The 27,045-nt window shown below is 38.1% G+C and overlaps 1 protein-coding gene and 1 pseudogene across 1 annotated transcript in view; one reads left to right on the forward strand and one right to left on the reverse strand.

Moving 5' to 3' along the window:
* The window catches only part of SLC41A2 (solute carrier family 41 member 2), a 108,279-nt gene extending 81,610 nt beyond the window's left edge, over positions 1-26,669 (forward strand). Inside the window, exon 10 of the mRNA XM_061205101.1 lies at positions 26,482-26,669. Within this exon, the coding sequence (XP_061061084.1) occupies positions 26,482-26,667 (186 nt within the window). The 3' untranslated portion in view covers positions 26,668-26,669. The remainder of the gene's footprint in view (positions 1-26,481) is intronic.
* LOC133101085 (large ribosomal subunit protein uL23-like) lies at positions 20,864-21,330 on the reverse strand (annotated as a pseudogene).
* Positions 26,670-27,045: the final 376 nt, after the last annotated feature.

Here is a 27,045-nt window from a genome sequence, read left to right on the forward strand (position 1 = left end):
TTGATGGAAAATAAGGTTGAAAGCTACAGATTGTGACAAGATCATGAAGGGTCTTGCAGACCAGACTGAAGAGTTCATTTTATTCTATAGAACGATGATTTTCAACATTTTCCCCACTCCCAACAAACTTGAGAGATCTGACACATTCCTCTGATGCAGTGTCATATAATGTGGAAGGGCTTGAGCTTTGATTTCCACCACTCACTGCCACCACTCACTGCCTGTGTCACCTTGATCAAAGTAATCTCTCATCTGTTTTCTCAGCTGTTAAAAGAGGCTAAGAATAGACCTGCTTTGTGGGTTGTTATAAGGATGAAATGAGATAATGCATGTAAGGTGCTATTATTGTCTTATCATTTTAATGTCATCATCTCTAATAGCTGTGGATTACTGGGGCAGTGAGTCTCTTAGGGTATCACTGAGTGGATCAGATCCTGTGGAATCTAGCATTGAGTCTCTACCATGATCCTAATACCCGACTCATTCCTTGGAGTCATTCTTCTAAGTAAGGAAAATGTAGCCATATGGTGGCAACATGGCCATAATTGGAATCCCAGGATACCCACCCAATAGCTGAGCAAGTTAATTGGCTTAGCCTTGGGCAAGTTACTTAATTCCTTGGGGGGTCTTATTGTTCTTGCCTGTAAAATGAGGATAATGATTCCTCTTTGCACAGCAGGTATAATACCTGGCACATAGTAGGCCCCTATTAAATGGTGCGTTATGTCTTTTCTTTTATTATGACATTGAGTCAAATCCTATTCCCAGATGGCATCTGAAAGGAAAGAGCTAAGCAACCAGGAGATTTTAACAGGTTGCCTGACTTCACTCACATTTTTTCCTCATTCCTCAGGATTTAAGTCCACCAGATTCCAACTGGAAAGTAAGGATCTCTTTATTCTTTCTGTGACTGTTCTGCCTCTGTCTCTTAATTGGTTTCTGTCTGTCAGCTTGGGTTGAATGGAAAGAAAGTGTGAAGAGAATGATAAAGGAAATGTAAAGGGAGGACCTACAGTTCCAAGAATTTTTTTTTTAGTTGTAAAAATAGCTACTTTAACTTTGGGAGTTGATTAATATGGTGAAGGAAGGAAGTTGAAACAGGTGATTTTTTGAGATTCCTTTTTAGCCCTGTGATTGCCTTTTTGTGATACAATAGTGTGTTATGCTATTATAGCTTAGGTTGTAGGGTCTTAAAATTGATACACTTTCCTAAATCCATACTTATGATTAATCCTCTGGACAGGTATGCCTGGGCTCCAGGCCAGTAAGCACAGAAGATGAAATGACTGCCTGCCTCATTGGAGGCACGGCATGCCAGAGCCCTGTGGAGCAAGGCGTTCAGAAAGGGAGCTTTTTTCCATCCTGTCAAGCCTGACGAGGATGCAGTTAGGACCAGGGAAGCTGAGTCCTCTTTTTCTAGTGTGCTGGTTAGGATGTTACTGCCTGTGCTCTGAGTTCTGCTGAAATTGCAGACATGACTTAGAGGAATTTTCACATCATCTGAAAGAAAAAAAAAAATCTTATAACACAGCTATGTGAAAGCACTTACTTGGAAAGCATAAAAACTATTTTTCAAGAAATTTGCCAGAATAAAATCTTGGTTGATTGTGACCCCAGAATATTCAGCCAGAAAATACTGACTTGAATGATTCGATAATTTAAATTTTTTTGCTATTTAAAAAAATAGATGTTTAGCACCATACTTCTTTTTTATTTTAAAGCTAAATGTCTGTGTTAGTTCTGCATAACAAGGCTAATCTAAGTTGTGATTTTTTTGTACCATCTAGGGAAATGTGTAAAAGCAAAAGGTCTCTAAAGATTTTTGCATTTATTAAAAGCAGTGTTTAAAGGGGGTCAAAAGATGATGAGACCATCATTCAATATCCGAAGTAAAAAAACAAAATTTAATTTATTGCTCACTGTTGTAAAGGATCAGGGGAAATCTCTCCAGGCAGAGCAAATTACTGATCTTTTATAGGGTTTTAGGGATGCCTGGAGTTCAGGGATGGGCAGATATTCAAAAACTTGAGTAGGCCTATGTCATCTGTAGAGATATGGATACTTGGGTGTGACTGCTGTTGTTAGTTGGTCCTCAGAGGTGTATTTATTGGACCGGATTTGTTCCTAATTGCCTACTTCAGAAGCAAGGACTATCATTGATCGGCTGCCTTCTAAATGCATTCAGTAAGGCAAGTTGTTTATTGATTGAATGAATTTAAAAGCAGTTCTGGTGGCTTCTTGTTACCATGGCTAAAGATCAGTCTTTTCCTGGGAGTGTGGGAACTTCTTACTTTCTCAGTCTCCACTCTTGTTCCTCACTCAGTCAAAGCTGCAGGGTATCATTAAGGATTGTCCAGACCTTCACCTCTGTTGTTGATTCTTCTTGAAGATGGGGTATCTGATTTTCAGTTTGAGTCCATCAGTGTAATTCCTTTTGGGAGGAGGGGTCTTTGAATTATTTATTGAAACATCTGATGGGACAGTGGCTGGGTTGAAACATTTGAGACACTGGACAATAAACATTAAGTGTGAGATAAACAAGAATAATTAGAAGTATTGTAAGAAGGGAGTGGAATATATTTCACTACCATAACCTAAGGTTTTTCAGGCCTGACCAAGAAAACACGTCCCAATGATTCCCTAGGTAGCCAGACTGCCTTTTCTTTTAGCTTAGATACAGATTGTTTTTTCATCTGTAACATTAATTCAGATATAGTATGAAGTGTTGGCAATGGTTCTGGTTGGCCAAAAGAAAGTCCAAAGCCATTCTTTTATCTATAACCATAACTGTTACTTTGCTGGTCTTAGGTGGAAGCTGTCTACTTTGTGTGCTCATCTCTTTGCTCTGTGAATCTTTGGTTAATAATCAACCTCTGCGAGTCATCTGCTTTGGGAAGTGCTCTGGAAAACTTCAGTTTAGGTTCCCTATGGTGTTACTTTCCAGCTCTGCTAAAGGTCTCTTCCATTTTTTTCCCAGAGGACAGCAGACTGTGTTTCCAGTTCAGGCTCATTCAGGGATTATGTTTTATTCATCATCTTAGACTCAGCATTCAGACCCTGCCTGGTACAGTAAATATTTATAAAATGAATATTCAACTTTATATTATTCTTGGATTATTTTTGGCATTTCAATTATATTTCTTCATTTAGATTCTGATCTCACTGAAAGCAATAACCGTGTCTTATTCTTCTCTAAATGCTCCAGAAAGCTTATCACAGTGTTTTCTATGTTAGATAAAAATAAATATTTGTTAAATTGGATTCCAGATACATTGAGTGTACTTTGTTTGGGTGATAGGGCAAATATTTGACAAGATCTCTCATCTAAAAGAGAGAATAAATCTGATGGAGAGGTGAAACATATACATAAAACAATTTGAAGGTGATGCTTTTTTAAAACGTAATATTACATGTTTAACAAGTACAAACAAAATATTCTATAAATGACTACTTAAGTGTTATAACAGTAGGTTTTTTAAACATCTTAACCACTTAAACAGAATGCTAAACTTTATTATTTTTAATGGATTTTTAAAAATTTTGATTTTGGAGTATACTTGATTTACAATATTGTGTTAGTTTCAGGTGTACCACAAAGTGATTCAATTATGCATATACATATATCTATTCTTTTTCAGATTTTTTCCCCATAGATGTTATTAGAATATTGAGTAGAGTTCCCTGTGCTATACAGTAGTCCTTGTTGATTATCTATTTTATATATAGTAGTGTGTATATGTTAATCGCAACCTCCTAATTTATCCTTCCCCTTTGGTTACCATAAGTTTATTTTCTGATTCTGTGAGTCTGTTTCTACTTTTTGAAAATAAGTTCATTTGTATCATTTTTTAAGATTCCACATATTAGTGATATCATATGATATTTTTCTTTCTCTGTTTGTCTTATTTCACTTAGTATGATAATCTCTAGGTCCATCCATGTTGCTGCAAATGGCATTATTTCATTCTTTTTTATGACTGAGTAATATTCCATTGTATATATGTACCACATCTTCTTTATCCATTCATCTGTCGATGGACATTTAGGTTGTTTCTATTGTAAATAGTGCTGCAGTGAACATTGGGGTGCTTGTATCTGATCGGATTATGTTTTTCTCCAGATATATGCCCAGGAGTGGGATTGCTGGATCATATGGTAGCTCTATTTTTAGGTTTTAAAGGAACCTCCATACTGTTCTCCATAGTAGCTGTACCAATTTACATTCTCACCAACAGTGTAAGAGGGTTCCTTTTTCTCCACATCCTCTCCAGCATTTATTGTTTGTAGACTTTTTGATGATGGCCGTTCTGACTGGTGTGAGGTGATACCTCATTGTAGTTTTGATATGCATTTCTCTAATAATTAGTGATGTTGAGCATCTTTTCATGTGCTTCTTGGAGAAGCATCTTTTCATGTGCTTCTTGGAGAAGCACGTGTGTCTTCTTTGGAGAAATGTCTATTTAGATCTTCTCCCCATTTTCTGATTGGGTTGTTTGCTTCTTGATATTGAGCTGCATGGCTGTTTTTATATTTTGGAGATTAATCCCTTATGAGTTGCATGACTGCAAATATTTTCTCCCATTCTGTGGGTTGTCTTTTCATTTTGTTTATGGTTTCCTTTGCTGTGCAAAAGCTTTTCAGTTTAATTAGGTCCCATTTGTTTATTTTGTTTTTATTTCCATTCCTGTAGGAGACGGATCCAAAAAAATATTGCTACAATTTATGTCAAAGAGTGTTCTGCTTATGTTTTCCTCTAGGAGTTTTCTAGTATCTGGCCTTACATTTAGGTCTTTAATCCATTTTGAGTTTATTTTTGTGTATGGTGTTACAAAATGTTCTAATTTCATTCTTTTACATGTAGCTGTCCAGTTTTCCCAGCACCATTTATTGAAGAGACAGTTTTTTCTCCATTGTATATTTGTAACTCCTTTGTTTAGATTAATTGACCATAGGTGCATGGGTTTATTTCTGGGCTTTCTATACTGTTTCATTGATCTAAATATCTGTTTTTGTGCCAGTACCATATTGTTTTGATGACTGTAGCTTTGTAGTATAGTCTGAAGTCAGGAAACCTGGTTCCTCCAGCTCCATTTTTCTTTCTCAAGATTGCTTTGTCTATTCGGGGTCTTTTATATGTCCATACAAGTTTAAAAATTTTTTGTTCCAGCTCTGTGAAAAATGCCGTTGGTAGTTTGATAGGGATTGCATTGAATCTGAAGGTTGCCTTGGGTAGTATAGTCATTTTGACAATATTGATTCCTCTAATCAATCCAAGAACATGATATATCTTTCCTTCTGTTTGTGTCATCTTCAATTTCTTTCATCAGCATCTTATAGTTTTCAGAGTGCAGGTCTTTTGCCTCCTGAGATAGGTTTATTCCTAGGTATTTTATTCTTTCTGATCAGAATGCTAAACTTTAAAGTTATTTTAAAAAGTAAAGTTTCACAATGAATATGTATTTCACAATGAATAGGGCAAGGGTAATGAATGATCTACACCTTTATGCAACAATATATTCACAACAATATTGTGAATCCCACAAACATAAGGTTGAAGCCAGACACAAAAAGAGCACATAATATGTGATTGCATTTATATTAAGTATAGAAATAGGCATTAACAGCTAAAAAAAAAAAATGTAAAGGAAGGTTGATAACTAACTTCTGCCAGAGTAGAACTGAGGCAAAGTAGGGAACAATGACTTTTGGTGGGTGATCAGATTCTTTCTCTTCCTCTGCCCCATTTGACAAGCCACTGTTCTTAAATGACTCATTTAGAAGGAGAATATGAACTAATATTTATGATATCTATTAACTGCCAGACAATATGTATTTTATTCACATTATTTCATATAATCCTTTGAGCAGTCCTCTGAGATATGTATTGTCATCCCTACTTCTCAAGTGACAAATATAAAAACTGAAAGCGTTAAAAATTTGCCCAAGTAATAGAAGTAGTTAAGTAGTAGATAAAATTTGAACTTAGATTTGTATTACTCAAAGGCTTTGTTATGTCTACTCCATCACAGGATAAGTAAAAGGGTGAAGAACTTAACCTGGTAATTTCATTAGTGGAGGGTGATGGGAAGAGGCTCTATACTAGGGCAGGGATCAGCAAACTTTTTCTGTAATGGGCCAGGTAATCAACATTTTAGGCCTTGCAGGCCATATGGTCTCTGTCACAAGTACTCAAATCTGCCAAGACAGCACAAAAGCAGCCATAAACAATATGTAAATAAATGAACATGGCTGTGTCCCCAAAAAACTTTACTTATGGACACTGAAAATTGGATTTGGTATCTTGTTCACAAGTTACAAAATACTATTCTTCCTTTGATTTTTTTCAACCATTTAAAAATGTAAAAATCGTTCTTAGCTTATGGGCCATGCAGGTGGTGGGCCAAATTTGGCCTACAGGCTGTAGTTTGCTGACTCCTGCTCTAGGCTGTTGCTGGGAAGAAGACTCTACCAGAGTCCTTGTATATATTTAGGCATTCCCTTTCTAAACAGGTTCAAAAGCTCAACAGATATTTGTCAAACCTCTCCTGTGTGCTCCACTGCTACTTGACATACAAAGATGACCTCTCCAACCTACAAAAGCAATTTAAAGGAAAATAACATTAAGATAATTTACATACAGTAAACTACACCCATGTAAAGTGTAGAGTTTGATGAGTCTTGACATATGTGTACAACCATATAACCACCACCACAGTCAACGTATAGAACGTTACCTTCACCCCCAAAAAGCTCCCACCTACTTCTCTGCAGTCAGTTCCCATCCAACCCTGGCTCTAGGCAGCCACTGATCAGTTCTTTGTCACCATAAGTTAGGTTTCCCTTTTCTAGAATTTCATATAAATGAACCTAAGTATGTACTCTTTGTTGTTTCCTTGTTTTACTCAGCATATATTTTTGGAATTTATCCATATTGTTACATGTATTAGTAATTTGTTTCATTTTTGCTCCTTAGCATTCTATTGTATGAGTATATCACAGCTGGTTTATCCATTCACCTGCTGATGAACATTTGATTTGTGTCCAGTTTGGGCTATTATGAATGAAGCCACTATTAACATTCATGCACAAGTCTCTGTATAGACATATGTTTTTATTTTCATTGGGTAAATACCCAGGAGTAGAATTACTGGATCGCGTGGAAGATGCATGTTTAACTTTATAAGAAACTGCCAAGCAGTTTTCCAAAGTGATTATACTATTCTGCCTTACCATTAGCTTGAGAGTTTCATATGCCTCACATCCTCACCATCACTTAGTATTGTCAGTCTTTTTACCTTTATCCATTCCCGTGGGTGTATTGGTGGTAATCTTATGGTGATCATAATTTCCAATAACCTGATGACTAATAGTATGGAGTATCTTTTCATGGATTTATTGGCCATTCATGCTTTCTTCTGTGAAGTTCAAATCTTAGGTCCATTTTTTTAATTGGTATTGAGTTGTAAGAGTTCTTTATATATTCTGGATACAAGTCCTTTGTCAGATATAGGCATTGGAAATACTTTCTCCCAATCTGTGCACTGTCTTTTCATTTTCTTAATCATATATTTTAATAGCAGAAGTTTCCATTTTAATGAAGTTCAGTTTATCAATTTTTTCTTTATGGTTAGTGCTTTTTGTGTCCTAAGAAATGTTTGCTGATCCCTAGAGTTTTAGGGATATTTTCTTTTAGAAATTTTCTGGTTTTAGCTTTTATTTGGATCTCTGATCCATTTTGAGTTAATTTTTGTATATGGCGTGAAATACAGATTGAGGTTCATATTTTTCCATGTGAATACCCAGCTGTTGCAGCACCATTTGTTGGGAAAACTGTCCTCCTCACCTTCAGTGACCTTAGTATGTTTGTCAAAAACCAATTTACTATATGTGGGTCTATTTCTAAATTGTATTCTTTTCCATTGATTTATATGTCTATTCTTTTGCTGCTGTTCTCTTTTAAGCCTTAACTTTTTTAAAAAATTTTTAATTGCAAACTCTCTTCTTTATGTAGATCTCAGCTCACTTTCATGAGTATTTGTACTTTTACAGGTATAAATATGCCGAACAATCAAATCTAATGTAGATGTGTTTCTCTCTGTGATTCCAAATCAACATCCTTTTATTCTCTACGCTTAGCATAGAGTTCTTAGTGTGCTAGCATTTCAACAGCAGCAGTAATTATATTTATGAATCCTTGTCTGATACTGTATCTCAAACCTTACAGAAGTCCAGGTTGATCATATCTGGGTTTTCACACTTGTCACTTCTCATAGCTGCTTCTTCTAAAATGTTAATTAGCTAAGCATGCTCCTTGCCTTTGTACATCCAGTTCTATTCTCTGCTCTTCTCCATATTCTGTCTCTAACTAATGACTTTAGCCCCTTCTAATATCAAGAAAAGATTGATTTTCTAGGTTTCAAATATCTCAGTTATTTCTTTGCCCCTTAATTTTATCCCCTCCCATAAAAATGAGTTGTCTTCTTTTCAGGGTTTGTTTACTTATGTCAAAGAAGTTCAGAGCTGTATTTCTGACTCTTTTCCTTTTACCTGCAATTAAAATTTTTTTCAGGTAGTTTCATTTTCTAGCAATATCCATTACTAAATTCCTATAGATTTCAAAGTTATCCTTTTAAATCTGTTCTCTGAGATGATATCTCACCTAGTAAAGGGAAAAAACAGATCTCCATACTGAGCTTAGGCAAGGAAGTGGTTTTTGGTCTTGTTTTATGGGGATTTTTTTTAGTTTATTGAGTTTTGTTTCTTATCATAAAGCAACACATGTTCATCATTGTAAAATTGTCCATAATCCCCATACTCAAGACCACCACCACAAATATTTTGGTGTGCTACTTCAAAAAATTATTTCTCAAACTTGAGTAATATATTAGAAAGGCATTCAATGAATAGTTTTAAATGAATGAATATTCTTTTTTCCAGTGAAATGTTTTGCTGGGCAATAGTCTTCCTACTTGAAAAGGGATGGTATTAGAAGCAGAGCCATCTTTGGGCTACAGGCAGAGGATGAAGAGGGAACACCTAAGTTGTTCAGGGCCTGATTTCTGCTGATTGCATCTTTCCTTAATATTCTATGGACATTAACAGCATTAAAGTAATTTTATTTAGCATGTAAGAGACAGTCAATAAGTGTTAGTTTCCTCTAGCAGTTTGTATATGTTTTATTTCCATCTTTTTTGCTTATTATTACTAAACTAAGAAACATCTTTAGTTTGACTTTCTTCTTGATTTTCAGGTTGTCATTTCATAATATTAAGTGACATTGGCTATCACTGGTTCTTTGCATGATTGAAACAGAATGACATGGTCACATGAGGAAGGATCACTAGGCCAGGGTTAATGAACTCCCAGCCAAAAATTATTGTATTTAAAAAAAATTTTTTTTTTGGCCACGCCACACGGCTTGCAGGATCTTAGTCCCCTGACCAGGGATCGAACCTGTGCCCCTTGCAGAGGAAGCGTGTAGTCCTAACCACTGGACCACCAGGGAATTCCCTTTAAAAATTTTTTATTGCATATTACATATTGAGTAGATAAACAATAATGACGTGTACAAGGTATAAAGAGTAATAATACAGTGACCACCAGGACACTCACCAGTCAGCTTAAGAATTATAACACTACCAATACCCTAGTACCTATACCTTTTAAAGCTACCTATCTGCTCCTCCCTCCTCCCCAAAGCAAACTATTGATTCAGAATTGTATGGCTAAAAAGTTTTTGCTCTTCCCTATGATTATGCATTTATTTGGATACCTAAAAATATATGGTTTTAGTTTTGCATGGTTTTGAAATTTATAAATGGAATCAATGAATTTGTGTTTAAGTGGCTTTCTTCTTTTGCTCAGCATTGTATGTGAGATTCATTCATATGTGTAACTGTTGTTCATCTATTTTAGTTATATAGTATTCCATTATATGAATATTCCATGATTTTTTTCATCTATTCTTCTTTTAATGGACTTTTAGGTTGTTTGTAGTTTTTTGCTATTAAAAATCAAGGCTGTGAATATTGTTATATTGTCTCCTGAACACATTCGGAGGGTTTCTTTTGGACAGAAAGTCTTAACCATTTTTGTGCCATGGACTCCTTGGGAAGTTTGGTGACTGTTAGGGACTCCTCAAAATAAAGTTTGTTTGTTTCCTACCTTACCCCACCTGCCACCTCACAAAAATAATTCAGGCCAAAGAAAAGACATTTTATCTGTATATCAGGAGTAGATTGAATTTCTGTTGACTGATAATCCTAAATTCTTAGCCGACATTTAAATATTAGATTTTAATGAGTAGCATTAGCAGTCTGGAAACTGGATTAGGGAAGCATATTTTTATAGGGAAAATGAATTCAGCTTTTGTAAGGCTTAGGAAGAAATGTACTAATTTGCTATTCCTGGTGTTTATTTGTATCATATTTCTAAGCACTCCTCTCCCAAAGAAATCATCTTTCGTCACATGATACATAAGGCTGTTACTGACGATGGGGCATTGAAGGGATGCTAGTGGATGGGAATGTTGATTCTAGCTCAGAGAAGGAGCTGGCCGAGAGAATCAATCATCCAAAGCAAATATATATTCCTGTGTTTTATATATTTATTTAAATTCCAAGTAATACATCTAGAACATGCATAATTAGCTGGGGCAACAAAGTTGCCTTTTCAGGAGGTATATTTACCCAAAGAAGTTGTGCATATTTCATAAAAAACAAACAGACCATGTAAAATACAGTCTACACTTGGTTAGATTTTTGATGTGTTTTCCCAGTAAAAAAGCATACATTCTTTAAATAATGATTTAGTTTGAAAATAAAGCATGTTGCATTAAGAAGTATCTGATACTTACTGTGCTTTTAATAATTCATTTATACACAGTGTTCCAAAGAAACACTGATATCCTTGTTAACTTGTAAAAAAAATTAATAAATTTAAACCTGCTTGACCTTTAAGTCATCACAATACCTTTAAAAAGAAATTGCATGGGAAGGGAACTTAAATTCAATTATGAGACTAAGAATGTGGGAAGGATGGAGGAAGAAATGCAGAGATAAGGAGAGCAATCACTATGTGGTTTATGACCACAGATTTCTTACCATTGTACTTCAGAGCTAAAACAGACTGTGGAGACATCAATTCATCCATTTTTTTTTAAACGTCTTTATTGGAGTATAATTGCTTTACAATGGTGTGTTAGTTTCTGCTTTATAACAAAGTGTATACATATACATATATCCCCATATCTCCTCTCTCTTGCGTCTCCCTCCCACCCTCCCTATCCCACCCCTATAGGTGGTCACAAAGCACCGAGCTGATCTCCCTGTGCTATGCAGCTGCTTCCCACTAGCTATCTATTTTACATTTGGTAGTATATATAAGTCCATGCCACTCTCTCACTTCGTCCCAGCTTACCCTTCCTCCTCCCCACGTCCTCAAGTCCATTCTCTACGTCTGCATCTTTATTCCTGTCCTGCCCCTAGGTTCTTCAGAACCTTTTTTTTTTTCTTAGATTCCATGTATATGTGTTAGCATACGGTATTTGATTTTTCTTCGTGACTTACTTCACTCTGTATGACAGACTCTAGGTCCATCCACCTCACTACAAATAACTCAATTTCATTTCTTTTTATGGCTGAATAATATTCCATTGTATATATGTGCCACATCTTCTTTATCCATTCATCTGTCGATGGACACGTAGGTTACTTCCATGTCCTGCCTATTGTAAATAGAGCTGCAGTGAACATTGTGGTACATGACTCTTTCTGAATTATGGTTTTCTCAGGGTATATGCCCAGTAGTGGGAATGCTGGGTCGTATGGTAGTTCTAATTTTTAAGGAACCTCCATACTGTTCTCCATAGTGGCTGTATCAGTTTACATTCCCACCAACAGTGCAAGAGGATTCCCTTTTCTCCACACCCTCTCTAGCATTTATTGTTTGTAGATTTTTTTGATGATGACCCTTCTGACTGGTGTGAGGTGATACCTCATTGTAGTTTTGGTTTGCATTTCTCTAATGATTAGGGATGTTGAGCATTCTTTCATGTGTTTGTTGGCAATCTGTATATCTTCTTTGGAGAAATGTCTATTTAGGTCTTCTGCCCATTTTTGGATTGGGTTGTTTGTTTTTTTGATATTGAGCTGCATGAGCTGCTTGAAATTTTGGAGATTAATCCTTCATCAGTTGCTTCATTTGCAAATATTTTCTCCCATTCTAAGGGTTGTCTTTTCATCTTGTTTATAGTTTCCTTTGCTGTGCAAAAGCTTTTAAATTTCATTAGGTCCCATTTGTTTATTTTTGTTTTTGTTTCCATTTCTCTAGGAGGTGGGTCAAAAAGGATCTTGCTGTGTTGTATGTCATAGAGTGTTCTGCCTATGTTTTCCTCTAAGAGTTTTATAGTGTCTGGCCTTACATTTAGGTCTTTAATCCATTTGGAGTTTATTTTTGTGTATGGTGTTAGGGAGTGTTCTAATTTCATTCTTTTACATGTAGCTGTCCGGTCTTCCCAGCACCACTTATTGAAGAGGCTGTCTTTTCTCCATTGTATATTCTTGCCTCCTTTATCAAAGACAAGGTGACCATATGTGTGTGGGTTTATCTCTGGGCTTTCTATCCTGTTCCATTGATCTATATTTCTGCTTTTGTGCCAGTACCATACTATCTTGATTACTGTAGCTTTGAGTATAGTCTGAAGTCAGGGAGCCTGATTCCTCCAGCTCCATTTTTCTTTCTCAAGATTGCTTTGGCTATTCGGGGTCTTTTGTGTTTCCATACAAATTGTGAAATTTTTTGTTCTAGTTCTGTGAAAAATGCCATTGGTAGTTTGATAGGGATTGCACTGAATCTGTAGATTGCTTTGGGTAGTATAGTCATTTTCACAATGTTGATTTTTCCAATCCAAGAACATGGTATATCTCTCCATCTGTTTGTATCATCTTTAATTTTCTTCAATCAGTGTCTTATAGTTTTCTGCATACAGGTCTTTTCTCTCCTTAGGTAGGTTTATTCCTAGGTATTTTATTCTTTTTGTTGCAATGGTAAATGGGAGTGTTTCCTTAATTTCTCTTTCAGATTTTTCCTCATTAGTGTATAGGAATGCAAGAGATTTCTGAGCATTAATTTTGTATCCTGCTACTTTACCAAATTCATTGATTAGCTCTAGTAGTTTTCTGGTAGAGTCTTTGGGATTCTCTATGTATAGTACCATGTCGTCTGCAAACAGTGACAGCTTTACTTCTTTTCTGATTTGGATTCCTTTATTTCTTTTTCTACTCTGATTGCTTTGGCTAAAGCTTCCAAAACTATGTTGAATAATAGTGGTGAGAATGGGCAACCATGTCTTGTTCCTGATCTTCGTGGAAATGGTTTCAGTTTTTCACCACTGAGAATGATGTTGGCTGTGGGTTTGTCATATATGGCCTTTATTATGTTGAGGTAAGTTCCCTCTGTGCCTACTTTCTGGAAGGTTTTTATCATAAATGGGGGTTAAATTTTGTCAAAAGCTTTTTCCACATCTGTTGAGATGATCATATGGTTTTTCTCCTTCAGTTTGTTAATATGGTGTATCACATTGATTGATTTGCATATATTGAAGAATCCTTGCATTCCTGGGATAAACCCCACTTGATCGTGGTGTATGATCCTTTTAATGTGCTGTTGGATTCTGTTTGCTAGTATTTTGTTGAGGATTTTTGCATCTGTGTTCATCAATGATATTGGCCTGTAGTTTTCTTTCTTTGTGACATCTCTGTCTGGTTTTGGTATCAGGGTGATGGTGGTCTCACAGAATGAGTTTGGGAGTGTTCCTCCCTCTGCCATATTTTGGAAGAGTTTGAGAAGGATGGGTGTTAGCTCTTCTCTAAATGTTTTATAGAATTCACCTGTGAAGCCATCTGGTCCTGGGCTTTTGTTTGTTGGAAAATTTTTAATCACAGTCTCAATTGCAGTGCTTGTCATTGGTCTGTTCATATTTTCTATTTCTTCCTGGTTCAGTCTTGGAAGGTTGTGCTTTTCTAAGAATTTGTCCATTTCTTCCAGGTTGTCCATTTTATTGGCATAAAGTTGCTTGTAGTAATCTCTCATGATCCTTTGTATTTCTGCAGTGTCAGTTGTAACTTCTCCTTTTTCATTTCTAATTCTATTGATTTGAGTCTTCTCCCTGTTTTTTCTTAATGACTCTGGCTAATGGTTTATCAATTTTGTTTATCTTCTCAAAGAACCAGCTTTTAGTTTTATTGATCATTGCTATTGTTTTCTTCATTTCTTTTTCATTTATTTCTGATCTGATCTTTATGATTCCTTTCTTCTGCTAACTTTGGGGTTTTTTTGTTCTTCTTTCTCTAATTGCTTTAGATGTAAGGTTAGGTTGTTTATTTGAGATTTTTCTTGTTTCTTGAGGTAGGATTGTATTGCTATAAACTTCCCACTTAGAACTGCTTTTGCTGCATCCCATAGGTTTTGGGTCGTCGTGTTTTCATTGTCATTTGTTTCTAGGTATTTTTTTATTTCCTCTTTGATTTCTTCAGTGATCTCTTGGTTATTAAGTAGTGTATTGTTTAGCCTCCATGTGTTTGTATTTTTTACAGATATTTTTCCTGTAATTGATATCTAGTCTCGTAGCATTGTGGTTGGAAAAGATACTTGATACGATTTCAATTTTCATAAATTTACCTAGGCTTGACTTGTGACCCAAGATATGATCGATGCTGGTGAATGTTCCATGAGCACTTGAGAAGAAAGTGTAATCTGCTGTTTTTGGATGGAATGTCCTATAAATATCAATTAAGTCCATCTTGTTTAATGCATCATTTAAAGCTTGTGTTTCCTTATTTATTTTCATTTTGGATGATCTGTCCATTGGTGAAAGTGGGGTGTTAAAGTCCCCTACCATGATTGTGTTACTGTCGATTTCCCCTTTTATGGCTGTTAGACTTTGCCTTACATACTGAGGTGCTCCTATGTTGGGTGCATAAATATTTACAATTGTTCTGTCTTCTTCTTGGATTGATCCCTTGATCATTATGTAGTGTCCTTCTTTGTCTCTTGTAATAGCCTTTATTTTAAAGCCTATTTTCTCTGATATGAGAATTGCTACTCCAGCTTTCTTTTGATTTCCATTTGTGTGGAATATCTTTTTCCATCCCCTCACTTTCAGTCTGTATGTGTCCATAGGTCTGAAGTGGGTCTCTTGTAGACAGAATATATATGGGTCGTGTTTCTGTGTCCATTCATCCAGTCTCTTTTTTTTGGTTGGAGCATTTAATCCATTTACATTTAAGGTAATCATCGATATGTATGTTCCATTTACCATTTTCTTAATTGTTTGGGGTTTGTTATTGTAGGTCTTTTCCTTCTCTTGTGTTTCCTTGCTGAGAAGTTCCTGTAGCATTTGTTGTAAAGCTGGTTTGGTGGTGCTGAACTCTTTTAGCTTTTGCTTGTCTGTAAAGGTTTTAATTTCTCCGTCAAATCTGAATGAGATCCTTGCTGGGTAGAGTAATCTTGGTTGTAGGTTTTTCCCTTTCATCACTTTAAATATGTCCTGCCACTCCCTTCTGGCTTGCAGAGTTTCTGCTGAAAGATCAGCTGTTAACCTTATGGGGATTCCCTTGTATGTTATTTGTTGTTTTTCCCTTGCTGCTTTTAATATTTTTTCTTTGTATTTAATTTTTGATAGTTTGATTAATATGTGTCTTGGTGTGTTTCTCCTTGGATTTATCTTGTATGGGACTCTCTGTGCTTCCTGGACTTGATTGACTATTTCCTTTCCCATATTACGGAAGTTTTCAACTATAATCTCTTCAAATATTTTCTCAGTCCCTTTCTTTTTCTCGTCTTCTTCTGGGACCCCTATCATTTGAATGTTGGTGCATTTAATGTTGTCCCAGAGGTCTCTGAGACTGTCCTCAATTCTTTTCATTCTTTTTTCTTTATTCTGCTCTGCAGTAGTTATATCCACTACTTTATCTTCCAGGTCACTTATCCGTTCTTCTGCCTCAGTTGTTCTGCTATTGATTCCTTCTAGAGAATTTTTAATTTCATTTATTGTGTTGCTCGTCATTGTTTGTTTGCTCTTTAGTTCTTCTAGGTCCTTGTTAAATGCTTCTTGTATTTTCTCCATTCTATTTCCAAGATTTTGGATCATCTTTATTATCATTACTCTGAATTCTTTTTCAGGTAGACTGCCTATTTCCTCTTCATTCGTTTGGTCTGTTGCGTTTTTACCTTGCTCCTTCATCTGCTGTGTGTTTCTCTGTCTTCTCATTTTGCTTTACTTACTACATTTGGGGTCTCCTTCTTGCAGGCTGCAGGTTCGTAGTTCCCATTGTTTTTGGTGTCTGCCCCCAGTGGCTAAGGTTGGTTAGGTGGATTGTGTAGGCTTCCTGGTGGAGGGGACTGGTGCCTGTGTTCTGAAGAGTGAGGCTGGATCTTGTCTTTCTGGTGGGCAGGTCCACGTCCGGTAGTATGTTTTGGGGTGTCTGTGACCTCATTATGATTTTAGGCAGCCTCTCTGCTAATGGGTGGGGTTGTGTTCCTGTCTTGCTAGTTGTTTGGCATAGGGTGTCCAGCACTGTAGTTTGCTGGTCGTTGAGTGGATCTGGGTTAGCGTTGAGTTGGAGATCTCTGGGAGAGCTTTCACAGTTTGATATTACGTGGAGCCGGGAGGTCTCCGGTGGACAAATGTCCTGAACTCGGCTCTCCCACCTCAGAGGCACAGGCCTGACACCCAGCCAGAGCACCAAGACCCTGTCAGCCACACGGCTCAGAAGAAAAGGGAGAAAAATAGAAAGAAAGAAAGAAAGAATAAAATAAAATAATTAAAATAAAAAATAATTATTAAAGATAAAAAAATTAAAAAGTAATAAAAAAAGAAAAAAAGAAAGAAGAGAACAACCAAACAAAAAACAAATCCACCAATGATAACAACTGCTAAAAACTATACTAAAAAAAAGAAACAAACAAACAAAAAAAACGGACAGACAGAACCCTAGGACAAATGGTAAAAGCAAAGCTATACAGAAAAATCACACAAAGAAGCATACACATATACACCCACAAAAAGAGAAAAAGGAAAAATATATATGTATATCGTTGCTCCCAAAGTCCACTGCCTTAATTTTGGGTTGATTCGTTGTCTATTCAGGTATTCCACAGATGCAGGGTACCTCAGGTTGATTGTGGAGCTTTAATCCGCTGCTCCTGAGGCTGCTGGGAGAAATTTCCCTTTCTCTTCTTTGTTCGCACAGCTCCTGGGGTTCAGCTTTGGATCTGGCCCCACCTCTGCATGTACGTCGCCTGAGGACGTCTGTTCTTTGCTCAGACAGGACGGGGTTAAAGGAGCAGCTGATTAGGGGGCTCTGGGTCACTCAGGCCGGGGGGAGGGAGGGGTACGGATGCGGGGCAAGCCTGCGGCGGCAGAGGCCGGCGTGACGTTGCACCAGCCTGAGGCGCGCCGTGCGTTCTCCCGCGGAAGTTGTCCCTGGATCACGGGACCCTGGCAGTGGTGGGCTGCACAGGCTCCCGGGAGGGGAGGTGTGGAGAGTGACCTGTGCTTGCACACAGGCTTCTTGGTGGCCGCAGCAGCAGCCTTAGCGTCTCATGCCCGTCTCTGGCATCCGCGCTGATAGCCGCAGCTCACACCTGTCTCTGGAGCTCGTTTAGGCGGCGCTCTGAATCCCCTCTCCTCGCGCACCCTGAAACAATGGTCTCTCGCCTCTTCGGCAGCTCCAGACTTTTTCCTGGACTCCCTCCCGGGTAGCTGTGGCTCACTAGCCCCCTTCAGGCTGTGTTTACACAGCCAACTCCAGTCCTCTCCTGGGATCTGACCTCCGAAGCCCGAGCCTCAGCTCCCAGCCCCCGCCCGCCCCGGCGGGTGAGCAGACAAGCCTCTCGGGCTGGTGAGTGCTGGTCGACACCCATCTTCTGTGCAGGAATCTCTTCGCTTTGCCCTCTGTACCCCTGTTGCTGCGCTCTCCTCCGTGGCTCCGAAGCTTCCGCCCGACCACTCCCCATCTCCATCCACGAAGGGCCTTCCTAGTGTGTGGAAACTTTTCCTCCTTCACAGCTCCCTCCCAGAGGGGCAGGTCCTGTCCCTATTCTTTTGTCTCTGTTTTTTCTTTTTCCTTTTGCCCTACCCAGGTACGTGGGGAGTTTCTTGCCTTTTGGGAAGTCTGAGGTCTTCTGCCAGCGTTCAGTAGGTGTTCTGTAGGAGTTGTTCCACATGTAGATGTATTTCTTTTTTTTTTTTTTTAATTAATTAATTTATTTATTTTTGGCTATGTTGGGTCTTCGTTTCTGTGCGAGGGCTTTCTCTAGTTGCGGCAAGCGGGGGCCACTCTTCATCGCGGTGCGCAGGCCTCTCACTATCACTGCCTCTCTTGTTGCGGAGCACAGGCTCCAGATGCGCAGGCTCAGTAGTTGTGGCTCACGGGCCTAGTTGCTCCGCGGCATGTGGGATCTTCCCAGACCAGGGCTCGAACCCGTGTCCCCTGCATTAGCAGGCAGATTCTCAACCACTGCGCCACCAGGGAAGCCCCCTGTAGATGTATTTCTGATGTATTTGTAGGGAGGAAGGTGATCTCCACGTCTTACTCTTCCGCCATCTTGGAGGTCTCTCCCAATTCTTCCATCTTAAAGAAGACCGAACTAAGGCTCAGAAAGGTGAAAAGTCATGCCTCTCTTCCAATTACCTTTTAAATAAAGGTGGTAAATTCTGAGACAGCGTAAAAATTGATGATCAATGATGATGGCACTAATATTTATTGAGTACTTACTATGTACCAAACATTTGCTTAACCCTTTACATGTATTGTCTTGTTTCATTTCTGCAACTAGCCCGTGAGTCTCATTTTAGAGATGAGGAAACTAAGACTTAGAGGTTTTTTCACTTGTTGACAGTAACACAGTTATTCAGTGGTAGAGCCCCTTCAACACCAGCCATTGGTTTCAGGCTTATCATGTATAAGTATTTTGCCGGAAACCAAGAGATCAAATAGAAAGAAGACATAGTTTTCCCCTTCTGGGGATTTACATGTTAGATCCCTAGAACACAACAGGTAGGATGTACATGTTAGATCAATAGCTTTCAAATGTTTTTGACCTCAGTAAGAAATATGTTTATATTTAAATAAATGCATGCATGTTTATATATTTTATTTATATGTAAATATATATAATTTCATAGCTGAAATTAAAGTTTTATGAAATATTCTTACTGTGTGTGGTACATGCTGGTACTTTCTTTTTTTTTACATGCTGATACCTTCTATTCTATTTCATTATATTCATTTTATTCTATTTAATATTTTAAGACCAGTTACATTAAATTTACTTCATGCATACTTCATGTATGCATCACCTATTGAAAAAAGATATTTTATGTATGTTAACAAAAGATATTTTACATGTTTGGGGGAGTAAAATGCTCAGTACTAATAGTCCTGCAGAGCTCCTTCAGCTATCTTCTGTTATTTATCTCTGTATTGTACTTGGATTGCTAATTTTGCTTTATCAATTTAAAAAATTATCTGTGGACCTATAGTTATCATTTAGCTATCTTACTCTATGCCTTATTTCCCCAACTTTCATCCTCCTAATATAGTAAGGCTCAATTTTTATTTAATAAATACTATTTATATTCTATGGCTGTAAATATCCTTTATCACAGAGCCACATTATGTATTGCAATATATTTCCTTTCTTTTTATCTCTCTTCAATTTTTTCTGGAGATAATTGCCCTATTTTTTCACTCACATAGTTTTCTTTATACCTATCCTTAATTTTTTTCAAGTGTTCCATCACAACTATCACCCACCTATAATTAGTCCCTTCCCCCAAACTCTGTAATATCAGATAATTTACCAATTTGCCTTTATCCTGGAGACTTCATTTGCAGAGCACTCCACCCTCCAGCTCTGTCTGGACTCTGTCGCCAGCCCACTGCACAGCTCTTCCCCTGGAGGTTTCCCTCACTCTCTCTTAGGTTGGCACTTCTGTTTTCTGCATCTCAGGTCTTTCTCTTTCTTGGTTCTCTCCCTCATTTTGCATCAAAACATTTTCAAGAAAGTTCCAAAGAGAACATGGGAGAATTTTTCTGAGTGCCTGCATGTCTTAAGATGACTATAGTTTACCCTCAACACTCAGTTGATAAACTGGGCACAGACTTATAGACTGGAAATACTCTTCTCTCAGGATTTTGAAGATATTGCTCCCTTTTCTACTAGTGAGTGTTGCTGTTGAAAAGTCAGATTCTTGTTACTTCATATATGACCTGGTTTCTTTTAATTCATGGCAAATAGTTATTATGTTCTTTCTATGTGTCCAGCACTGTTCTAAGTGCTCTGCCCTGTTTAATGCTCATCTCGTCATCTCTATGAGAGAGGGATTGTTTTCCCTATTGTACAGGAAGGTATCTGAGGCATGGAGAGGTTAAGTAGCTTGGAGGTGGGAGAAGACTGTTGACTAGGCACTTTACTGTTGGAGGATCGGGGGTGGTGGGCCATTTCACGGGGAGCCCTCCAAGTTTGAACATCTAACCTCCTCTCTGGGGAGTTATACTCCCGCCTGCCTCTGTTCTTGGAACAAAATAAAGGTCTGAAAGAATCCCACTGTTAACTGTGCAGACTTCCAATTCATCCTCATCCTCTGCCAATACCTCGTAGTGTCTGGTATCCTTGAGACCTGAGTCATTCCCATTCAGTTTCTCTAGAATACATCCCTTTATTCTCCCACCTGGGCAGGACAGTTGAAAGAATGATGAGAGATTGAAGACATTTGCTTACTCCATTCACAGACTTTTCTTTTTATTTTTTTTACAGTCAAAACTTTTATATTTAGAATTAGCCAGCTGGACACAGTTTAGATGATCCCAGTTTTGTTGGCAACATCCAAAGCATCGTAGTCAGAAGCCAGTCAAACATATGCCTTCTTCTCTCCGTCAGGCCTGATCAGGGTGTTGACCTTAGTCACGTCAGTGTCATAGAGCTTCTTCACAGCCTGTTTAATTTGGTGCTTGTTGGCCTTGACACCCACAGTGAACCCCAGTGTGTTATTGCCTTCTGTTTTCTTTATGGCTGACTCAGTGGTGAGGGGGAACTTGGTGATGGCGTAGTGGTCAAGCTTGTTTCTCCTAGGGGTGCTCTTCTGAGGATATTTGGGCTGCTTCCTGAGCCACAGTGTTTTGGGCCATCAGAAGGCGGATGACATCCAGATCTTTTTTTTGTTGCTGTGGATGCCTTTCAACACTGCTTTCTTGACCTTCAAAGCCTTTGTTTTGGCTTCGGCTTTGGGAGGTCAGGGGCTTCCTTCTTCCCTTGCGGCGCCATCTTCGTGAAAAGTCATTCACAGACTTTAAAATAATCCTTTGGTGTTAGCCTCAGCACTACTTTGTCCTTACAAGTCCAAACTTGTCATGGATTCTACAGGGCATACTTACTGCCTTCCTTTCTCAGGCATCCTCCTGGGTAGGTATTTAAGTAGTAGCCCGGGCAGCCCTGGTCAGTGAGTTGGCGCTGCCCCAGCTGCTTACACTTTGTATTACGAAACACAAATGTACAGGAAATGATAGGAAATAAGATAACCATGTAATTACCACCCAGCTCTATCAACCATTAACAAATTATTTAAGCAACTATTTCAAAATGATCAATAAAAATACATCATACCTATGGTTGGTGCCTCCTAGATATCCCTTCCTAGTCTTATTTCATTCTCTTCCTAGCAGTTATTAGCATTCTAAATTGGTATGTATCGTTGCCATGCATGTTTTTATACTATTGCTACAGATGTGTGCATCTATAAATAACGTGTTATTTTTCATATTTATAAACCTTATTAGAATCATTTATTTATACTGCTTTTTTCATTCAGCCTTACGCTTTTGAGACGTACTCATATTGATTCATGTAGCTCTTTTTCATTCATTTTATTTATTTATTTTTCAAATATTTAGTTATTTGGTTGTACCGGGTCTTAGTTGCAGCAGGCAGGCTCCTTAGTGGTGGCTTGCCAGCTCCTTAGTTGCAGCACATGGACTCCTTAGTTGAGGCAGGCAAGCTCCTTAGTTGCAGCTCCAGGGCTCCTTAGTTGGAGCTCGCCAGCTCCTTAGTTGTGGCATGAGAATTCTTAGTTGCGGCATGCATGTGGGATCCATTTCCCTGACCAGGGGTCGAACCCGTGCCCCCTGCATTGGGAGCGCAGAGTCTTATCCACTACGCTACCAGGGAAGTCCCTCTTTTTCATTCATTTTAGCTTCTATAGAAGTGTTCAGTTGTATGACCTAACAGTTAATTTAGCCCTTCTTGTTTCAATAGACATTTCAGGTTATTTCCAATTTTCGTCTTTTACAACAGTGATGCAGTGAATATCCTTGCACATCTCTCTTAGTGTGCATGCATACAGTACACCAAGATATTGGTCTTCCTGGTCCTTGGGTAGCCACATGGGACCTGGGCCCAGCAGAGCCCCTTAGGCTAGCCTCCTTTAGCCTACATAGTTTTATCCTTTTAGGGTTGCAAGAGGGAAAAAAATCATTGTTTCTAGTGGAATTGCTGAACTAAGGACCTGCACATCTTCACACTTAACACGCAGTGCCACATTGCTCTCCGAAGTATTAATAATTGTGCATGTTGCCAATGTGGAGTTCTTTTTTACCAAGACAATGTACTTCACTGATGGATGAGAACTTGGGCTTTAGTGTTAGACTAAACTTGAGTGGATGAGTTTGAGCCTGACTACCTATGAGCTGTGTGATCTTGGGCAGACTTCTTATACTCTATAAATGCCTTTGTTTCCTCATACCTCAAATAGGGATAGTAAAAATCGATAGCATTTTACAGAGATGTTTTGAAAATTAAATCAGTTCATACACGTTAACCTCTTTGAATGCTGCATGGCCCCATAAAGGGCCATTTCAAAAACAATGTTCACTATTATTGTTGTTTAAAAGGTGATTTCTGTCAGTCAGATGGATATGAAATGGAGTTCAGTGTGGTTTTAATTTACATCCCCATATTATTAGTGAGGTTGGGCATCTTTTCATATGTTTATTAGAGCTTTAGGTTTCCTCTTCTATTCTGTTGGATTGTTTCTTTTTCTAATGAACTGTAGGAGTTCTCTGGATATTCTCTTAGTATTTGAATACTAATTTTTTTGTCAGTTCTGTGTAGTGCAGAGATTTTTTTCCAAGCCTGGGGCATGATTTTTAACTTTATTTATGGTATTTATTGAACCACAGGAATCTTTAATGTAAGTTATAAACCCCTCCTTTAATATATTATGCATTTTATTTATGAAATCATTCCCTACATCAAGGTCTTAAAGACCTTCTCTTACATTTTCTTATAAAACTTTTTGAGTATTGCTTTTTTTTTTTGTAAGATATGCCTAGGCAGATATAGCTTTTTTTTTTTAAATAAATTTATTTATTTATCTATTTTTGGCTGTGTTGAGTCTTCATTGCTGCACGCGGGCTTTCTCTAGTTGCGGCGAGCGGGGGCTACTCTTCGTTGCATTGCGCGGGCTTCTCATTGCGGTGGCTTCTCTTACTGCGGAGCCCAGGCTCTAGGTGCGCCGGCTCAGTAGTTGTGGCTTGCGGGCTCTAGAGCACAGCCTCAGTAGTTGTGGTGCATGGGCTTAGTTGCTCCACGGCATGTGGGATCTTCCCAGACCAGGGCTCGAACCCGTGTCCCCTGCATTGGCAGGTGGATTCTTAACCACTGTGCCACAAGGGAAGTCCAAGTATTGCTTTTTATATTTGTCTTTACCTGGAATTTATTTGGGAGTATGAGGTAAGGATGCCATTTTAGTTCTATTTTGTGTTTGTGGACCATATGGTCTCTGTCCCAACTGCATAATTCTGTCATCGTAGTACTAAAACAGGTTTTTTACCCTCTCTGACTCACTTTCTCCAAGTGAACATTAGTGATGATAACAGTACCTACTTAATAAGAAGGTTGTGAGGATTAAATAATAGACTAAATACACAATAAGTAAGCAAATGAGTAGAGTTGTGTTCCAATAAAATTTTGTTTACAAAAAACAGGCAGCAGGTTGAATTTGGCCCATGGGCTATAGTTTGCCAACCCCTGTTCTAGACAAATCTCCCATTCAGTGTAAATGTTATACCACGAATTAGTAAATTATATATCACATATGTATGATGTATGTTATATAAATTTATATAAATATACTCATATTATTAATATATAAATACGTAATGTTATAAAAAATATACAATATGGATTTATTTGTTTGTATTTCCTGCCAATCCCAGAGAAAATAGCTACCCTCATTCTCTTTAAGAATTTTGTTTCCTCCAGCACATATTACTCACACAATCAACAAATTTCTTTATTGAACCTTCATATACTCCAGTAATACAGAGTTTACTACATAATTTGTTACATTTATAGACAGCCCAAATTGGTTTTTTTTTTTAAGTTGTTTGGTAACTTTTGGTAACTTTTACCCTTTACCCTAAAACTCTACCCTCTGACACTGTGTTATAAGCTAGTGTCTCCTAACACAATAACCTTCTTAAGTTTACATCTCCTGCCCTCCTTGCCCAGGACAAACAGTTCTTGTTCTCATAGGAGTCTCTTATATGACTGACCTTGTCTCCCGCTGATTTTTATGCCCTCAGTCAGATATCAAGGGTCTACTTTGTGAGCTAGTCACTCTGCTAGGTGCTGGAAGCACAGGGGTGAACAAGTTCCTAACACACTGCCAAGTTGTGGCCTGACCCATCCAGGGTCCAGTGGGTGACACTCTCTCGGTCTGTACACTATGCTTTTATTAATGTAACTTGAGACTGTGCTGCCTTTTTACCTTTCTCTTCATCTTCCTAAACCGAGGCTCTTATTAATTATCTCAAAGTAAGTATGGCAGATATCAGACCCGTTTTGGTTTTGTTCTCCTCAAATGAGGAAATTGAGGGTTAATGGTAAGAAGCTTGCCCAGAGTCATATAGCTGATAAATGGCCAAAGTGGAAATCAAGTCCAGATCTTATGACTTCCAAATCCAGGATTATTTCTAACATTCCATGCTTCCTCCACACGCAAAACAGATTGTCCTGAAGAACAGGACAATATGATTCCAAAACAGTCTTTGCCATGAAACACTAAGGAAGAATCAGCCTCATACAAAAGAAAACAGGACTTAAAGTACAACCTCTCTCTCTGACTGATGTCCAAAGACATGTGAAGTTCCCTTCTTTGGATTAAGTATATGGCTCTCAGCTTGGACAAGCCACCATTCTTCCTGGTAAAGGTGTCAGAGCTAAACCACCGCACAGAAGTTTGGAACCCAAGGCAGACACCTCACCTTCATGGCCTACTTGTCGGAGTAGTGAAAGGTCACAGACCCTGGGCTCGGCTAGACCTAGGCGGGCTTCCTCCTATACGTAGCAGTGTTCTCACTACCACAAATAGCAATGTAATAGCAATGACACTGTTAAAATCAACTAATGGCAGACGTCTATTGAAAGTGTATTGTGTGCCAGGCACTGAATTATTCAGTCTATGATTTAATCCTCACAACATGCTCATGAGAGTAGATGCCATTATCATCTCTAATGTTCATTTAGAGACATAGAGAGGTTAAGTAACTTGCCTATAGTTAGCCAGCAGGTATAGAGATATGCTCTCAACCAGTATCCTGTACTTGCCAACTTGTCCCAAACCAGTGAACATTAACCTCTCTAATCCCAAATCCCTTTTAATACTTTAGGTGTTTGAAGATTAGAGAATCCTCTTACTCTAAATGGATGAAAGAAAAAAATCATTTATCTGATCCCAAAATTCAAAGCATTACAAAGGTCTTAATATTCCTGATATCCTAGAAAATACTTACTTATATCACCTTAGTGTTTGAATAGCCCTTTGAAATATTTTGACCCTGTCTATCTATAAATATATCTGTATCTGTATCAACAAGTCACTCCTCAGTGCACTTACCTTCTGGTGACTGTTCTTACCATTGAACCGAAGTTTTCCTTGACAAGCCACCAATGGCCTTATAATTAGTAAGTGAATGGTCAGTTCTCCATCTTTATTTTATTTGATGGTACCTGCAATAGGAGAATTTTATTCCTTATTTTAATTTTTATTTCCTTCTTTGTATGTCATCTTCCTTCTTCACAGATTTATCATATAGGAAGAAGTTGAAACAACAGTGGTTTGGCAAAATGTACAATACTATTAAATATAAGGAACATGGTGGTTTGGGGAAGGCTAGAAGAAAATGAGAAGATACATGTGACAAGTTGAAGAAAAACTTTATCAATTGCAGCGATACATAGTATTTTTCTTGTGAAAAGAAAATGTTACTGTCAATTAACTCTTTCTTCTTTTCCAGTGAGGTTCTTGACTTAGACGCATGCTGTTCCCTTCAGAGAGCAGTGGCTTAGGCTTACGGCCGTGTTTACTGGGCTAGGACTGTCCAGGTGACAGGAGTAATCTTTGGTGTTCTCTTCTAGGTGTTTACCTTGCTGTGGATCGCTGACTGGATGGTCCATCATTTCTGGAGGAAAGGAAAGGACCCGGATAGCTTCTCCATCCCCTATCTGACGGCATTGGGTGATCTGCTCGGGACAGCCTTGTTAGCCTTAAGTTTTCATTTTCTTTGGCTTATTGGAGATCGAGATGGAGATGTTGGAGACTAATAAATCCTACAAACCGCTCTCAAGTTACCAAGAAGGAAAACACAAAGACAACTACTTATGGCTCTTTTTCAAAAATTTTAATTCAGTAGTTTGACTTCTGCGAGGGTAATCTTCAGTTGGCCCTGATTCCATTAAATGGCCTTAACTTTTTTTTTTTAAAGAATTTGTGCTGAAACCAGAATGAACAGTATTTGTGCTGCTTTTCATAGAGTAAGTGATAATTTGACATAGACATAGACACAAGCTCAAGCTCTGAAATTAATTAAATAGGAAAGAATATAGGATGTTTACAATGAATAATTTTAAAACCACAGACGTAGCAGAAATGTAATGTATTACTGTTTAACTCATAATGCCACGTTAAAGGAAACAGAGTTC

The sequence above is a fragment of the Eubalaena glacialis genome, chromosome 11 (assembly GCF_028564815.1).
Source record: "Eubalaena glacialis isolate mEubGla1 chromosome 11, mEubGla1.1.hap2.+ XY, whole genome shotgun sequence".
NCBI lineage: Eukaryota > Metazoa > Chordata > Mammalia > Artiodactyla > Balaenidae > Eubalaena > Eubalaena glacialis.